The sequence below is a fragment of the Lactuca sativa genome, chromosome 6 (genome assembly GCF_002870075.4).
Source record: "Lactuca sativa cultivar Salinas chromosome 6, Lsat_Salinas_v11, whole genome shotgun sequence".
NCBI lineage: Eukaryota > Viridiplantae > Streptophyta > Magnoliopsida > Asterales > Asteraceae > Lactuca > Lactuca sativa.
Window position 1 is genome coordinate 9,988,944 of NC_056628.2, and position 18,682 is coordinate 10,007,625.

General features: G+C 33.2%; 2 protein-coding genes across 2 annotated transcripts; one reads left to right on the top strand and one right to left on the bottom strand.

Moving 5' to 3' along the window:
• The first annotated feature begins 11,683 nt into the window (after positions 1–11,683).
• Positions 11,684–14,858, top strand: LOC111900392 (DEAD-box ATP-dependent RNA helicase 6). The gene is made up of 9 exons (XM_023896277.3): positions 11,684–12,159; positions 12,598–12,658; positions 12,914–13,148; positions 13,234–13,472; positions 13,549–13,800; positions 13,888–14,068; positions 14,166–14,254; positions 14,337–14,410; positions 14,497–14,858. Exons 1-9 carry the CDS (start codon positions 11,819–11,821, stop codon positions 14,573–14,575), a joined length of 1,551 nt encoding a protein of 516 aa, XP_023752045.1. The 5' UTR covers positions 11,684–11,818; the 3' UTR covers positions 14,576–14,858.
• Positions 14,859–15,331: 473 nt separating this feature from the next.
• Positions 15,332–16,599, bottom strand: LOC111900401 (remorin). Its single transcript, XM_023896290.3, has 4 exons — positions 16,325–16,599; positions 15,813–15,900; positions 15,663–15,744; positions 15,332–15,567 (listed from the first exon to the last, which is right to left on the bottom strand). The coding sequence occupies exons 1-4, from the start codon at positions 16,440–16,442 to the stop codon at positions 15,367–15,369; spliced, it is 489 nt and encodes a 162-aa protein (XP_023752058.1). The 5' UTR covers positions 16,443–16,599; the 3' UTR covers positions 15,332–15,366.
• Between the last annotated feature and the right edge of the window lie 2,083 nt (positions 16,600–18,682).

Sequence of the window (18,682 nt, forward strand, 5' to 3'; positions counted from 1 at the left end):
TTTTTAAAACCATGTTCATAAGTGATCATTATTACCAGCTATCAATTGTTTTGGCTGATGTGGCATCTACCTGTCATATACATTGAAATACGTTGCATCTACATGACATTGTACACATGAGTTGTCAAGTACAATATGAGTAGGGTGGGATTGGACGACTGCTCATTAATCAAGCCCTAGATTGATCGGTGACTTCTTCTTTCTCATCTTTTTTTTTCAAACGACATGACGAATTTCAAATTGATCATCCATGTGATTGCAAACAACCATCTTGTGTGAATATTTCAAGGACCCCTGACAATCCTGGAAGAAAATTTAGAGTTTGTCAAAACTCATTGGTAAATCATTTTTTATGAAATTTTGTTAACTTCTTTTTCATCCTTCAATTTAACCTTTATTTAAATTTTTCTTGACAAATGGTAAGTTCAAGTTGTAAATTTTGGCAATGGCTAGATAAGCATGAAAGAGGGACAGATGGAAGAAGGATGAAATTAGAAGAGCACTGCAATCTCATCTTGAAACTTTGTACCTTGGAGAATGAAATCAGTATATACAGGATGGAAATCGAACAAGAAAAGAACATCAATTTGGGTTTTAGACAAGAACTGAACAAAATCAATTGGAAGTTGTTTACTCATAAGTTGCATTAATTGTGTTATTTTATTGTATATAAAATGTTTTTTTGAAGGGTTGATCTGTTTTGTACCATTTTTGATGTATTATGACTAAATGAATTACTTCATGATGTATTGAATGTAATGAAAAATTGGAATGAAATTGATGTTTCGGGAAAATAGTTATTTGATGTTTTGATGTCTTGGAAAAAAATAGTTACTTGATTGTTTGGAAAAGAAATGGTATTGCAAGTCAAAGATACCAAACGCTATTCCAACACATATGGATGTTCACCATTGCTCCCCTGTTTCCCCTCCCACTTCTTACTTAGGTTAATTTTTGTAGTTCTTTTTGAAGTTTTCATTGTCCCTCATCCCACTTGAAATTGAAATGTTGATACTTATTGCATAACCTCTTCCACTTAATCTTGAACTGCTACGTGTCCTTAAACATCCTCTTCCACTTGATCTTGAACTCCAGCTTGTCCTTGAACATCTTCTTCAACTTAAGCTTGCATATCCTCTTCAACTTGAACTTCAACTTCAGGTTGTATTTGAACTTCATCTTGCACTTGAAATCTAACATCATCTTGTACTTGAACTTCAACTTAATTTTACATTTCATATTGCATTTGAACTTCAAATTCAACTTGCACTTCAGATTGTCCTAGCAATTCCTCAACAAATTAATCTTTCACTTCATGTTATCCTTGATTATCATCTTCATATTCAACTTCAAATGATTGTTTTTCACTAACAGGTGCCATTTCATAAATCCCCCTACTCTTCTGGATACAAATCCTTCCAATCACATAAATTCAAATTTCTTCTAATATGGGGATAAGTGGTCTCTCCCTAGCAGCTTCAATGACTAATTTAAAACTCTCAGATACACCATTTTCATATGCATCACAAGCTCTATCAGTATGAAAGAATGCTTTACTCCAAGTTTTAGGGTCCATTTTCATCAGATGATCATAAGCTAGTGGTTATAGTTTCTTGATTTCATTCACATGTTACTCAAATTTTGCTTAGGTGGTAGATGCATCAGCATACCAAAAAAGCTTCCTAAATTGTTGGCCCTTAAATCATTTCATGAAGTTAGCACAGATGTGCCTAAAACATTGTCTATTCACTACTACTAGAACCCTTCCCTTTATAGCCTTAAGTAATCCCTGATAGTATTAGACACAAAACATAAGATTAAATAAATGAAGTGTTACAAAGAGAAAAAAAAAACATAAATTTACTACTTCGTTTTGGCCTGATATTAGGGTTAGTCCATGCATAAGTCCCATTCCAATGTCATCAATCAAAAGGTCAATAAACCACTTTCATGTTTCTTTATTTTCCGCTACAACCACAACCCAGACAATATGATAAATATGGTTGTTTGCATCCCTACCTACAGTTGCAATCAATTGACCTCTGCATAAGCCTTTTAAGAAACAACCATTTGATCAAATTACCTTCCTAAAATCTTCATTCCATCCATGATTCAAACCCTTTAAACATATATAGAACTTTGAGAAGTGAGTGGTTCCATCATTCATGACATATACATCCATATTGATTGTTGATCTAGGGTTAGTCCTTTCTAGCATTTCTTTACATCACCATGCTTTGGCATAATGTGCTATTAAAGTACCCTATATCTCCTGAAATGCATACTTCCTAGCATTTTTGCATTGTCCACTTGCAATCGAATTAAACTTCTTGTTGAATTTAGCTTTCAATTTCCTTATACTCATCTTTGGTCTCCGAAGTATCTCATTCATGAAATGATTTCCTATACATTTATAGGTAATAATGGAGCCAAATTTGAAGACTCTTGAGAAAATATGGCTATTAATTACAGACTTAATCTGGAATGACTTTTCGGTGGTCATCCAGATTACCAACAACCTAAAGGGACAACCTTTATTGATCTTATTCTTCTTACCTTTACAAAATTTTACTAGTAACCTTTGATGATCCCTTTTTCATACCATAAATCATACCCATTCTTGACTGCATAGTTGTTCATACATAGGTTCAATTACATTGGATTAGAAAACTTCATACTTAAAATCGGCACCATTTGATCCCATTCGTGGTTCTCATCGTGGTCAAGGCACACAACATCATATCTTTTCCATTGTTGGCGTCATCATCATCACTTATATGACCTTGAAGTTTCTTCAAGAATTGTCACCAATAGTTTGTTAAAAGTATGGACCTCTCCATCAACTTCATCATTGGCGGAGCATTATTAGGGCCAAGGAGGGCTGTGGTCCCTCTGATTTTTTGGTTATAAATAGCCCTTATAGTTTCATTTTATACATTTTATACCCAAAAATATAAAATTTTGTCATTAGCCCCCCCTGGTTACCAATTTTTTTACATATTATATGTCCCCCCCCCCCCCCGAATCAAATGTTGAAGCTCCGCCCCTGAACTTCATGTTCATATTCCATAATATCATAATTTTGTGAGTCCTTGTCATCCTCTTAATCCACCTCATCCAACTTTTTATGATTTTATCATTTTTTAACACCTTCTTATCAACCCAGTCAAGAATTGGTTCATTTTTGTGTTCAATGTACACATCCAACTCATTCTCAGGAGTATAAGCAACTTCCAAAAACTCCTAATAATCAGCATCACGTCAGTTCTTCTAATACCCTCTGACAAGATTTCCTTTCTACTACAGTAGTAGACATTATCATAGCTTCCTTTCGTTAATTTCATAAGTCATAATACAATTTCTCGGTAACACTTGGTATTTCTCCAAGGTATTATTTATATTTTGGGTTAATTATTTTGTATTGACTTGGGCTTGGATCTTTATTAATTGGGCTTTAGGGTGTCGTACGTTGGGCGTACCACCCTATGTACGCACAACGTACTAGTATGAGATGATTGCGCATGCCATGCACGTATGCGTGTAGTCCCTAAACCCTAATTTTTAGGGTTAAGCCATATATAAAGACCATTATGTCTTAAAGATCAGCCTCCCTCTTACTCTTAAGGAGCTCCCATAAAATCGTAATTCATATATTGTGTGTTATTGTGTTTGGAAGGCCTCTTGAGAGCATTCTTAGTGTTTTGATCCATTTTTCAAGGAAGTGAAGGTGGAAGCAAGGTGGTGGTTCAAAGGAGAAGGTGTAGATTTGGGATTGTTGCTTCATTTCAGACCTTTTCAAGGTATAAAGTCTTGAACTTGCCTTATGAATACTTAGATCTCTTGAGTTGAGTTTTGGATCTCTTTGGTCCACAGAATGGAGCTTTATGGTTTAAAATTATTTCCTAAGCTTAGGGTTGCCACCCTTGGTGTTATAGGAGTCCCTAAGTAAGAAAGTTGCCATCTTGGAAGTCTTATAGCATCCATGCATGAGTTTTTTTCATTCTTAAGTAAGTAAGTTGTTATATTTCAATTTTGGGCCCATTTGGGACATACAAGCCGCCAAGTAATTGACTTTATGGGTTAAGACCCTTCAATGGACTCGGATCTGCATTTGGAACTTCAGGTCTTGAGGACTCGGAAAGAGTTTCACAAAATTTTGTTTTCTTAACTTGAGACCAATAATTTTTTTCATTACCTCCAAAGAATCTAAAGTACCATCTTAATCACTCCAATCCAAAAAAGTCTCTCATCTTGACCCGCCGAAGATAAAATATGATGTCATGCTCCATAAGTGGAAGATCGTACTTCGTGGAAGCTATAAAGAAAATCGATTATAAAATTGTAAAGGAATACGAAAAAATCAATTATAAGAAGAAGTTTATTATGGTGAAAATTGATTAGGAATTAGATGCATAAATAAATCGATTTAGAAAAGGCAAATGTACAATGATGGCTCACCTAGTAAGGGTAGCGGTTCCCCATAAGGGAGGTCCTACATTCTAATATTGGGGTCTTCAGTTAAGGATGGCCAGAAGGAGGTAATGTTGTGTCTATTGCGTAAGTAAGGCAAGGCATACTCATGTATTCAAAAAAAGGGTGAACCGCTTTTCGATGAGTCTACTCTAAGTGGGAATATCCTTTTAAAATAAAAGTTTATGGTGGGAGAGAGAATTTTAATCGATTAAACAACCCTTCAAAAGAAAAAAACCAATTATCAAGAAGGGTACAAGGTTTTTGGAATCTTGGAATCGATCATCATTGGTAGCATATATGGCTTCCAACATATTGTTCCATGATGCCACATGTACCCGTATACAAGGTAGATAACTCACAACACATCAAAAGCAAAGGTGGACTCAAATACTAATGTTAACACTAAATATCCAACATCTCACATCAAGTATATAGACCATGATAAAGTCATTACAACCACACCCTCCTTGAATATGCACACATCATGTACATGATATGATAATAATATCAAAATATCTTTAAATATGCATCAAATTTGTTACATTGTGTCCATTGTGTATGCCATCAAATTAACACCTACAATATATGTAGATAATATATAAATCATACATATTATCTAATAATAAAATACATCATTTCATTCCATCATATCAAATATGTTAATCCATATCTTTTTATCGATATTTACCTATACATGATAATGGATACTGTTAATTGTGATTTGAGCATTTGGAGCATCCACATGAAGTACTTGGAACTCAATGGACCACTTAGGGCTGATGGAGAATTTGACAAAGGAACGAATCATCTGATAAAGGAATGGATCTCCTAACAAAGGAATGGATAAAGTAATAAAGGACAAATCTTCTAAAAGGGGGTATGGAGCACTTGGAAGTGGAATGAAGCATCTTGGTGCATAGATGCGTCATTTATGATCATGAAGTGCCATCTTATGCTTGAATCGCCATTCTAGAAGCACCATTATGGATCAAAATGTGCCATAATATGGTTCTAGAAGCGCCACTGTGGAGGTAGAATTGCCATTTTGGAGGAAGAAGTGCCACTATGGTTCTAGAGGCGCCATTCATGAGGAGGAAGCGTCATCCCTGGAGACGAAGCGCCATTCCTTGCACAAGAATCATCACTCTCATGTTGATGTGTCATTTTATCGTAACAATGTGCCACTTGTGTTCCTTGATGAATTGTATGCTATGAAGTCCTCTATCATGCTCAAGATTGTTTAACGATGCCATGAAGTTGAAGATGCTCAAGGAATACACCGTTATACGCCACCATGATGGATGAAACGTCACTAGTGTTCATGATGCGCCACATGTGCATCATTATGCGCCATTATGGCTCATGATGCTCCATTATGTGTGTTGTTGATGCTTACGGGTTGTATGACATTGATGAATGTTCTAGAAGCTATGATATGGCAGATTGTGATTGGTTGACACCATTCACGGGCCTATAGGCCAATAGGCTTGGCCTATTAGGGTTTTAAGTCAGACACCTCAAGTATAAATAGAGATTCATGCTAATTCATTTGTGTTTCTTGTAATTCTAGAGTGATAGATGCATCTCTGTGAAATTGTACTTGTAACCTCTGTTTGAGCGCACTAAAATAAAAAATACTCCTCTCATGCCCATGGACATAGGTCACCTTGACCGAACCACGTAAATATTGTGTCTTGTGTGCTTGTGGTTTTGCTAGTTATCCGCTTTACTTCCTAACATATACCACATAACTCTTTCTTTTGGTTTATTTCTCAATTACATTTTGCATACTATTTGTTAGTTGTATATTGCTACCAAAGTATCATTTACCTTTGCATGTGTTGGAGTTATCCTCATTCCTCAAGTGCTTTCTAGAAAAGAAATTTGTCTAATAATCTAACATGGTATCATAGGTGGTCTAGCAACCCAAGTACTCAACACATGTCTTGTCTTGTCTAATCTCATATGGTCATTGTCTCATTGAATGTTATAAAGTCCCACATCAGTTAAACACAATCTTGTTTGTCTTTGTCATGGTCGAGTCTACATTCTCTCTCCAATGGATTTTTGGAGAGAAAATAAAGGCCTATTCAACATAGTATAAGAGTGTGGTTTAGTATTCTCCATGTCAAGGTGTAGGTTATAGTCCCACGATTATAGGATACAATCTTATTTTCCTCTATATATCTTAGAGTTGCACAAACAGAAAATACCAACAACCATAAACAACTATCTTGAATCGAGTTAGCCTCTACAATAATTAGCAAAAAATAAGGAAACATCAAGATTTCAACTTAATCTATCATATCTCTTTCCAAGTCGTCGACAAACATCACGCCTCATCATCTTCATAAATTTCTACAAGTACCAAATGTAGATGAATTAAAAAAAGTTATTTTTAGTAAAAGCATCGGAAAACCACACTCGTGGGGTGAAAGACAAAGAAATTAAGGGAAAACCTCAGCAAGTTCTTCATCTGAACATAAATCAGCAAGACCATATATATCTTGAATATTTTCATTCAAAAGAGCGGTAGTTTCAATTACAGATGAGAATATCTCTAAAGGTGGGTACTCGTCTTCAATCTTTTTAGCTACTTCTTTGAGATTCATCTGAAAATACAAATCATTAAGCACACTAAGAAACAATTTAAAGTAGGACAAAATGGTTAATGAATTCAAATTTGTAGGCTTTTTTATAACATAAATAGGGGCATTGTATGAAACAGTTTTTTAAACTTTTTTCTTATTTACTTAACAAACCTGACAATCTACTGATAAGCCCTTGATGCTTGCACTATCACTATAACAACGACGATGAAGCTCTTTTTTTATGGGTGGATGATGTTCAAGTAAATTTAATCCCGAGTCCTCATGATAAAAAGCTTGGGAGAAAAAAGGCATCATTTGTTGAACCATGAAGGACATATCAAGGTCGCCACCAAAACCACTGTCGCCGCCTTCTTGGCATTGAGGCTCACTCATAGGTGAAAACATGCTTCCTAAATCTTGATTATCATCCATATGTTGACCAAGTTGACCGATCGCTCTCATCATTTCAGGGTTTCTAGTTATTTGATCCAACATATTCCTTAAGAAATCTTGAGATTCCATTTCATATTGATTTGGAACTCCGTCTAAGAGACCAATCAAAGCTGGATTCTGCATAAACTGATTCATGATTGTATCCGGATCTAATTGACCAACGACGAATGGATGAATTTGGTTTGTAGGAGTAAGAAAATCTGGACTAGAATCGTCATCATCATCTGCACATGACACTGTTGGTCGTGCTTCTCTCTAAAATCACAATTCGAAATTTAGTGCCCAAAATAATATTGAGATTAATCAACTCCACTTTTTATTGTTTCTAAATTGCAAGGCAAAAGTACTTGTTAAAAGATTAATTTTCTGCCATAAAACCATTTTATTTCTTGAATAGAGTTTAAAATAATCCCACTATAAAATCAGAAGATATGACCCTTAATGTCTCATTTTTTAAGTTTGTGTTATTTGTATCAAATACAATTAAATTAGATATCAGGAGTCATGCTAACACTAGCATATTCATTTTACTCCTACCTATTCTATCATGCTCTCATAACTTAAAAATGTGAGAGACAACATACCTTTTTGTAGGTTGGTATATTACACTTTTTTGAAACTGCTTGCTTTGCTTGTGTCTTGAAGAATATTGTAGAGAGTTTGCTAGACGTTTTTCGCTAATTAAAATAATCAAATTAAAATATTTTAAAATAGATATACATCATAAATGCCTATTAAGTTAAATTTAAAAAAGATAATTAATTCATACCAGTTCACTAGGTTTAGGCAAAGCTGTTGACCAAAAAAATTAAGTTAGATTGAAATAATATAAATAAATAAAAAGTTTAATTTGGAAAAAACTCACATAGTTCTCTTGAAATCCTTCCATTTTTCTCAAATGTTTGTTCAAAATGAGGCTTGCAATATAAGATCCCATCATTCGAGGAGTAATCGTTCTCCTAAGAGAATAAATAATAATGTAAATTATTTATAGTTGTAGAATGTATTTCGAACACTTGGTCAAATTTTCATTATACAGTCATGAAACATATGCACATATATCTATTGTTTGTTGCTTGATTCTTATTAATTAAATTGGAATTTATATGAGAGGCCACAGGATCTTAGGGCTCACATCATCCTTAAACTATAACAAATACGAAACCGAGCCTTCGCGATCACCTAATGATAAAAGGTATTTTCTATTGTTTTTGTAAATATATAAAACAACCACATACTATTGGTTTCAAATCCTATTTCATGATATGTAGAACCTCATAATCAAGTCAAATGATTCATTGATCCAAATCTAACAAAAAGATAAAAAAAAAAATAAAAAAATAAAAAAAAATACCGAAAGCTTTTCATCACATTGGCTGCATTGGAAACATTCATTATGATACAAAACTCCATCAACGAATATCTCTTCATCTGGATCAACAATTTCATCACAAACAATGCAAATCTCTGTAGACATTTCCTCACATTATAATTATTATTATTATTTTTTCCTTAACGAATCCAAACTCATTATTTTCTAAATTTAGAAAGAACATTCAAGGTGGATAAATCCTTTTCAATTTTCAAGAAAATATACGCTTATTTAGTAATTAGAGGTTAGAAATTAAGGGTCTATTATAAATTAGAATAATTACAATGATGGTCCTTTTTTACATGTGATTTTTTAGAGTTTATAATTAATCTTTAATTATTTATAAAAGTCTAAACTAAAAACTCCAACATAATAATTCACAAAGCCAAGTACCATTTCTAAACGTAAAAGCCATATTTGATTGAATTAAAGAAGATAATTACTAATTAGGGCATTTAAAATTGTTAGATCAACTAAGAAAAGATAAAATTACAAGATTGGTCCGTGTGGTATTCAAAAAACTTTAGGGAAAATACAAATCTAGCCTTTTTCTTAACTACCTATCAAAAAATAGCCAAAAAATACCAATTAGCCAAAAATAGCCCACAAAACCGTAGTCAACTTATGGTTGATTACGGTCAATGCCGTTGACTACTGTTTTAGGCCAAAAACTACTGTTTTGTCATTTTGTGCAAATGAGCTACTGTTTCAAGGGTTCATTTACTTTTTCGTGGCCTATTAGCCCAAAGTATATAATGATTTTTTTTAGATTAGGTCATTTTGCCTATTGTTTTCTTTTGTTTGGCTACTTTTTTCTCTCAATTGAGCACCCAAAAAACAACCAGGTTTTTCTACTTTTCATCAAAATTTTACCGTCTTTGTGATTAAGAGTAGATTTTATATATGTGGTTAATTTTTTTTTGAAAAAAAAAATATAACCGTAGGTTTTTGGACAAAACAGTAGTTTTTTGGACAAAACAGTAGATAAAACCCCCAAAATAGTAGATTAAAAAAAACGTAGTTTTTTTTGGATAAAACAGTAGATAAAACTGCCAAAATAGTAGATTAAAAAAAAAAACCGCAGCTCTTTCCCAAAAACCGTAGACTACGGTTTGGGAAACCGTAGGTTTTATAATACCTAAGGTTTTGTATGGCAAAAATGATTTTTTTTTATAGAAAACGCGAATCAGTAGACGAAATGTCAAAACAGTAGGCGAATCTCGAAACCTACGGTTTCGTGGGCTATTTTTGGCCATTTACTAATTCTTGGCTAAAAATTGCTAATTACCCCCTTAATTTGGCTAGATTAGTAATTACCCCAAAACTTTATAGAGGGTCCAAAAAGGTTTTCATTTGTATAGAAAGTCCAAGATCAAGGTTTTTCCGTGTTTTTGGTCCAAAAAAACTTAAAAAGACGGTTATACCCTTTTACTTTTTTTTTTATATTTTTTAATACTTATTTTTATATTTTATTAATTAAAAACCAAAAAAGGACCCCTTCCCTCCCTCCCTCTCTCTCTCTCTCTCTCTCTCTCTCTCTCTCTCTCTCTCTCTCTCTCTCTCTCTCTCCCAGATTCATGCTTGTCTTCTTCACTTCTACATCTTTAATACAAAAAGTACAACTTTTGTATAAATCCTATCAACAAATCTTCTATGCTTCTAAACCCGGAAAATCAAGAACCGGGCGCAGCTCTCAATCGATTAACAACATCATATCTTCTTCTTCTTTCCGTCAAAGTGTACACAAAAAGAAAAAACAAGTCCGTTCCTTACCTTTTTTTTTTTTTTTTTTTTTTTTTTTTTTTTTTTGCAATCGATGCAAAATTTGGTCAACTCCGGTGAATCAAAATGAAGGAAACATATGAAGCTATACGTAAATAAAAAAGAAAAAGAAAAAGAGCCTTGTTCTTGTTGCACTGCATATTGATCAAGGAGATGAGGTGGAGAGAACCTGCACGAGGGAGGGATCTCCCATAAATCCAATCTGGGTTTGCATGAAGAACACATTGGAGATGACGATTGAAGAGCCATCAATTTGATCAGTTTACATCGAATTCATTGGAGCACCTCGCCTTTGAAACAATAAACATTCAAACCCTTGTTTATGAAAACCGATATGTGTGTTTGTCTTCATCTCGGTAAACCCATCTTCTCCTTTCCATCAAATTTGAAATTGATGTGTTTGTGTTTATCCTTGTAAACCCTTTGTGTGTGTATGTGTGTTCATTCATGTAAATCGAAACATGCAATGTATGTGTTCATCCTTGTAATTGGTTTTCAAACCTACAAAAAAACCCAAATGAATCAGGTGTATTTGGTGAAAGAAATAAATGTCGATTGACTGTTTTAGATGGAGTGATTTGTCCTTTAACCTCCGTAGGTCTCATCACACGAAAATTCAAGTAGTTTGGTATTTTAAACATGTTGATGGGTTCAATTTCTCCAAAAAGGAATGAAAATTGTTGTTTGAAAATGAAGAACCCGAGCTCACCAAGAGAGAGAGAGAGGGGTGGGGTTGGAAGATAATTATTTTATTTTTTTTTTATTTTTAAATTAAAATAGTATTTGAAAAATTAAAAATATATATAAAAAAAAAAAAAGGTATAACCGTTATTTCAAGTTTTTTGGACTAAAAACACAAAATAAAAAAATAAAAAAAAAAAAAAAAAAATAAAAAAAATAAAAAAAAAAACATTGATCTATACACGTGAAAAAAATTGTTTTGGACCATTTCTAAAGTTTTTTTGAACACCACGGGACCAATATTGTAGTTTTGTCCAAGAAAAATAAAACCTTTCACAATTCCTGTCGCGTGTACACCCACACCTCGATCTGAACACACACTTTCGCACACACGATCAAACGCATCAAACCCTCTCTACTCACTACTCCCTACACAACAAGCTTTGTAATCAACGATCATCTCCCGATGAACGATAGCACCGGTAACAACAGTTACAACCGCCGGTACCCTCCTGGTATCGGAAATGGCCGCGGCGGCGGAGGAGGATGGTATGGCGGTGGTGGAGGTGGAGGTGGTAATTTTCAAACAAACCCTAATTATCACCATCAACCTCGTAGCCACGATCAAATTCAACAGCAGCAGCATCAGTCACAGTACTCGCAGAGACAGCAGTCCACACAACAACACTACAATCAGAAACAGCAGTGGCTAAGAACGAACCCTAATGTCCCTGTTTCTTCTACTGCCAATAACAATAACTATGAAGTCGAGAAAACCGTACAGTCAGAAGGCAGCGTTGATTCAAGGTCAAAATTCAAATTCCTCATCCATAACCGTTTCCTCGAACCTTTAGTTGCTTGATTCTTTACAAATAATACTTGACCTACATTCTTGAAACTGCAATTCCCGTAAAATTGCAAGATAGTTACGGTTCTTATCTTGGAAATGCATACTTATATCTCTACACTTGATGTTACAAATGCTGTGATATAATGTAGTAGTAGTTATGGGATCAATGATAATGTAAGGCCTCTGTGTTGATCTAATTCGGTGGTGTTAGGAATTCAATAGCAGGTTGTTTTATGAAATATAGACTGTTCTACAGTTCTATGTATGGTTATTGGTATTCTTGGAGATGATTACTTTATACGTATACATGTATGATCTATTTGAATGATATCTAACTGATAAATTATATGTAAACAAGCTGTGAACTTATTTGTTTATCCGTTTTGTGGGTTTAGCTCTCAAGATTGGAAAGCACAGTTAAACATACCTGCAGCAGATAGCCGTTTCAAGACTGAGGTATGCACACAACAGTTAACGTCATGCAATTGCTACTTAATAATAATAAATCTTATATTCATCCTCTTCCGTTACCTTTTATCAGTACATTTTCTTATCCTTGTAAAGCTTATGTATCAGTAAATAGCTACATTTCTTCTTGATGTTTGCATTGAATTAAATAATGTTGTGTCCATGTTGTCTTTTGATGTCCTTTTATCTTTAGAAGGAGGATATCAAGTATGCCACTTTTCTTACAGTCTGTTATCTTTACAGGATGTAACAGCTACAAAAGGAAACGAATTTGAGGACTACTTTCTAAAAAGAGAACTACTTATGGGAATCTATGAGAAGGGTTTTGAAAGGCCTTCTCCTATACAAGAAGAAAGCATCCCTATTGCTTTAACTGGTAGTGATATTCTTGCTAGAGCCAAAAATGGAACTGGAAAAACAGCCGCTTTTTGTATTCCTGCTCTTGAAAAGATCGATACAGACAACAATGTCATCCAAGGTTTTGTTTTACAAATTCAATAACATGTTTACTTTCAGATCCTATAAATAACTTATGGATTTACTAACAAATATGAATTATACAGTTATCATACTTGTCCCCACAAGAGAACTTGCTCTTCAAACATCACAGGTCTGCAAGGAGCTTGGAAAACACTTACAGATTCAAGTAATGGTGACAACTGGAGGAACAAGTCTAAAAGATGACATCATGCGATTATATCAACCTGTTCATTTGTTAGTTGGAACTCCTGGAAGAATTCTTGATCTAACCAAAAAGGGTGTCTGTATTCTCAATGACTGTGCAATGCTGGTATTGGATGAGGTATATTTTTTGTATTATTTTTTTTATAAATTGTTTAATAAAACTATAAATAATACTAATGATAATATTTTGACAGGCTGATAAGCTGTTGTCCCCTGAGTTTCAACCTTCTGTAGAGCATCTGATCAGTTTCCTTCCACAAAACAGACAGATTTTGATGTTTTCAGCTACATTTCCTGTTACTGTAAAAGATTTCAGAGACAGATACCTGAAAAATCCTTATGTTGTTAATTTAATGGACGAACTTACCCTTAAAGGTATCACACAGTATTATGCTTTTGTGGAAGAAAGACAAAAGGTTCACTGCCTCAACACTCTTTTCTCAAAGGTCTGCTCACATTTTACTAAAAAGCCCTTACTTTGAAGATTGATTATGAATTTGAATTGATTGTTATTACTTATTACTTAATTACAGTTACAAATCAACCAATCTATCATATTCTGCAACTCTGTAAACCGAGTAGAGCTGTTAGCAAAGAAGATAACAGAGCTTGGATATTCTTGCTTTTATATTCATGCTAAAATGCTGCAAGATCATCGTAATCGTGTCTTCCATGATTTCCGCAATGGTGCATGCAGAAATCTTGTTTGTACTGGTATGTATATATTTTTTAATTTTAAAAAAAAACTCAAACTGTAAAATATTATTTACCCTAATAAACCCTAATCTTGAATTTGGTTTTGTGTTATTAGATTTGTTTACAAGGGGTATAGATATTCAAGCCGTGAATGTTGTCATCAATTTTGACTTTCCAAGGAATGCGGAGACGTATTTGCACAGGGTAATAAACTAAAAATAAAACCTTTTTTTTTTTTTTTGAAAATGAAAAATTATTATGTATATATTTTATTGTTTATTTGTAGGTTGGACGTTCGGGAAGGTTTGGACATCTGGGGTTGGCTGTGAATTTGATAACTTATGAAGACCGGTTTAACTTGTATGTATTTTTAATTTAAATGTTAAATGTTAAATGCCATGTCATCATGAATGGTAATAATGTGTGGTTTTGTGGAAATTGTACAGGTATAGGATTGAACAAGAACTTGGAACTGAGATTAAACAAATTCCTCCCCAAATTGATCAAGCCATTTACTGTCTGTGATTGAGAAAATGAAATACAAGTAGGAGACATTTTATGTTTATGTTTCTGTTTCTGTTTTTAGTTTAGGCTTTGTTATATCATATGCTAGATCTGTATTTACCTGATTCTGGAGGATAGCTTGTAGTTTGTACTCCATATTTTGAAAAGAAAAAAAAAAGGAAAAAAAGGTAAAAAAAAAAGATAAAAAGTAGAGCAAAAACGAAAAACCAAAAAAAAAAAAAATGATGCATGAACAATTTTTTAGATTTGTGTTGGGTTATCAATTCAAAGCTTACTTTTTCCCTATGTGTGTGTTTGTGTGTCTGAGCTATCTTGATTTGTTTGTTGTTTAGTAGTTTAATGTATCTTGGTGGATGATGAATGCTAGATCAACTTTTTTTCTACATTTTTTTTTTGATTTAATAACATATGATGTAATCTCCATGAACGCTTTTAAATAGTTAAACTGAAGTTAATAAGATGTTAGGACCACATCAACTGATCAAATTTTGGTGAGATTAAAGTTGAATTTTAAGTTTCAACAATGAAGCATCATCCTTTTGATTCCTTGGATATTTTCTCTGTAATATGTATTATGTGTGATCAACTGCATTCTGTTGAATTCCAGAGCTTCTATTATACAAGCAGTCAACAAATAATAAATATATGTATGATATAAACCATATATATATATATATATATAGGTTTAGCGAACAAAAAACCATATATAAAACAAACCATACAAGATGTAAAACTTGTTGATAGTTGATGCATGTATAAGTAATTATGTATATTATATGGTGGGAAAAAAATTAGTAGCCAAAGCATTTAAACAACTTGGTAGGAAGAGTGCCTGTAGCACGAAACTTTGCAGCAGCTTCCTCTGCCTTGATTATGTCTTGGCCCCTTTTCTCTTCCACCATTGCCCGTTTTTCTTCTGCTTCTTTATGTACTCCAGCCATCCTATTCTTCATCTCCTCCCTCTTTTTTGCCTTCTCAATTTCTATGTTTTCCTGCTCCATTTACATACATACACATCATACATATACATATGCATGCCTTGTGTTTTTTATTTTTTTTCTTCAAGTGATCAATACGAAACATGTACCTCAATCTGTTTAAGATTAGCTTCTATCATTGCTTTTTTAGTATTTTCCCATGCTCCGATTTCTGACTTTTTTGTGTACGCCCTACACATACACATGTTATCACATATGTCCTTGTAGTATATAAACATACATATATAGACAACAAGTACCTGTTGTCAGCCTTTGTCTTTTCGTTCTCTTCCCATGCTTTAATGAGTGCCATTCTCTTCTCTGCGACAACTACTTCAAGTCCAACATCTGACAAAAGGTATAATTACATATATAAATTACGAATGGAGAAATAATATCTAATGCGTCTCACATGATAAACAATACATACTCGTTAAGATGTGAAATTTCATTCTTGTCCAGGGTTTAAACCAAACCCTGGGGCACCCAAAACATTGTTATTTTTCCGTGATTAACCTCCAGGGGGATAACATGAGCCGTTTTACATGGTGTTATTTACCTTTTATTTAAAAAAAAAATCAAGAAACATAGCCTAAATGAAACGGGTTCAAAGTTGCGCAAAACGCATATTTTTTTCATAAATTATCCGATTACACAAAACTCGTATGAGTTTGTAATACATAACATGTACATGTTAGACCGAATTCGCGCACTGTTAGCGCGAATTCTGTCTAGCAGTTAAAATTGTACAAGAGAGTGTCAAGAAGCTTACTCTTGTCACCACCATGAGGCGGCTTTGTTTTCTTGGGTGGTGGTGTTGCAACCGAACTTGATTTGGGTTCCGGTGATGGTGTTGATGTTGATTCGGTTTCTGAAGCAACATCTTTCATGGTTCTTGGTTTTCCTCCACCATCCTTTGATCCTGTTAATTTTGTGATGAACAATAATAAAAACCTGAAAAAAGCTTCAAAGATTGAAACAAAAATGGGAGAAAGAGAGACAAGTATGTGGTAGGTTTGGTTGGTAAATGTAGAAGTGGGTGGTGGCAAAGATGGTACATAGAGATCACAATCAGTTGGAACGTTACCTACTAAGTTTGTAAACTACAATGTTTCTTTTTCCATATCTAAATTAAACACCTTTAATTATTACGCAACAAATTAATTTATTTGGCATGAACAAGATATTCCAACATTTTTAATTCATAATCAATTCATTAAAAGAAAGCGTGTGTATTTTGGAAGCAAGTTTTTTTTAACATACCATAACAAATAATGTGGTTATTCAACTTTTCCATTTAGATTTACTTATACGTTACAATTAAAAATATTCAAATATGCATATATTATGTTGATTGTTGCCAAGTATGTATGTCATCTTTTTATTTACTTTTGATGTTTTTAAGTAAGCTAAAAAAATTGTTATCTACATTTTTAGAGGTTGTTTGATATGTATTTTACTATGTCTGGTATTCATAGAGACTGATTTGGTTAGACTTAGACTATTTAATATATCATTTAGAAGTCTCTGATTTAGCCCTAACTTTTCGATCAACTGGACCTTTGATTAATCAACATTTTTTTTATTAACGTCCTCCTTTTTTTAATACCTAGTAGGCTAGTAGGTCTGATATATGTTTTTTACTCTTATTATATTTAAAGCTATAGTTTACTCAATCAACAACTATAAAAAACAAAATAACCAATAATATATATTTTAATATTCTGGTTTTTTCTTAGACATATTTAAACTAAAATGATCTTAAAAATTGATGTAGTGTGTCTTGAACTAAAATGAGAGGAAAATTAAAATCATGATTTAATTTCACTTGTTTATAAAAAAGAAAAAAGGTTATAACATTCGTTGATTAATTATGTTACATTTCTTTAATCGATTTCTCAAGAAACAACATCTTAGGGGAAGGTAGGAGGTAGTTGTCAAAAATATTTAATATCCCCCTTACTTTTTTAGATGATGAACAAGAAAAATGGCACAAAGGTGAAAATATTCCGTGCCACTTTTAACTTTCTTTGGTCACTGTTTATGATAATGTCATGATTATATGTTCGACTTCTATTAATAAAGATGTTTAGAAATTAGAAAACGGAACTTTTGAAGTTTTAATTTTATAAAATACAAAAAAAATGCAACAATATCTCACCCTAACAATTTTTTTTATTGATATTCGGTAATAATAGTAAAAAAACTAGAACATCAAATACAACATGTTAGTTTTTTCATCAGTATCAAAATGCATCATGGGGCAAATTCTTCAGTCATTTTCTACATTTGGTCTTATTCGCATACTTTAGGGTAACTTGTTTCTATAATGAACCCTTTATTAGTTAATTCGTGTAACCCCCGGCAAAAGGTGTAATTAGACAGCTATCAATAAAATCTCTTTCTTCTGTTTGCTAGTTGACATACTTAAATTCTCTGATCAACTTAAACACCTCACATATTGTATATTTGTATTCTTATTTTTTTTATTGCATTATTTTCTATGTGCATACGAAATCGTTTATCATTCGTTGAAGTGCTTAATACAATTGTTAAGCCATTATATTCTTCATCTTGCTTAGTAAGTGAGAGCAATATCCACATTGGACAAGCTTCATACAATTGGACAAGCTTCATATCCTTCTTCACTTATTTTTAGGGTATTTGAGAAGTAATCTATGGCGATTTTTATGTCTTCGATTGTGTATATTCTGTGCTGAATGTTGGATTGGGTTGAAGTGATGATGAGTTTTTTTTTCTTTCTCATGCTTCATGTTCAACTTTCAGTTCCGCTTTTATTCTTCTCTGGGATTCAAATTCTGTTAGAAGTTAACATTTTTGTGCTACTTCGATGGCGGTTTTGCTCGTCTGTTTCGCCATCTCCAACATAGCTCTTACAACTTCGGTTGTCATCTGTTAAAGGTTCGATTTGGATTTTTGAAGGACTGTTATTAAAAGTACCCGTCCCATACGCAAAAGTTTTCTGGTTTGATTTCATCAAGAATCAAAATTGATTTCAGGTTTCATTGTTGGATTTGTGTTTGAAAACGATTTACATATTTATCGACCCATCTTCTTACTGGGATTGTTTGAGAATTTTTGGAATTGCTCATATGGTCAAATTTATAGA

Excerpts from the sequence above, each read along its gene's own strand:
- LOC111900392 (XM_023896277.3), top strand. The coding sequence starts at position 11,819 with ATGAACGATAGCACCGGTAACAACAGTTACAACCGCCGGTACCCTCCT. Across the intron at positions 12,659-12,913 it reads ATAGCCGTTTCAAGACTGAG|GATGTAACAGCTACAAAAGG; the intron begins GTATGCACACAA and ends TTATCTTTACAG. Across the intron at positions 13,473-13,548 it reads CAATGCTGGTATTGGATGAG|GCTGATAAGCTGTTGTCCCC; the intron begins GTATATTTTTTG and ends ATATTTTGACAG.
- LOC111900401 (XM_023896290.3), bottom strand. The coding sequence starts at position 16,442 with ATGAAAGATGTTGCTTCAGAAACCGAATCAACATCAACACCATCACCG. Across the intron at positions 15,745-15,812 it reads AAGACAAAGGCTGACAACAG|GGCGTACACAAAAAAGTCAG; the intron begins GTACTTGTTGTC and ends GTGTATGTGTAG. Across the intron at positions 15,568-15,662 it reads CTAATCTTAAACAGATTGAG|GAAAACATAGAAATTGAGAA; the intron begins GTACATGTTTCG and ends TAAATGGAGCAG.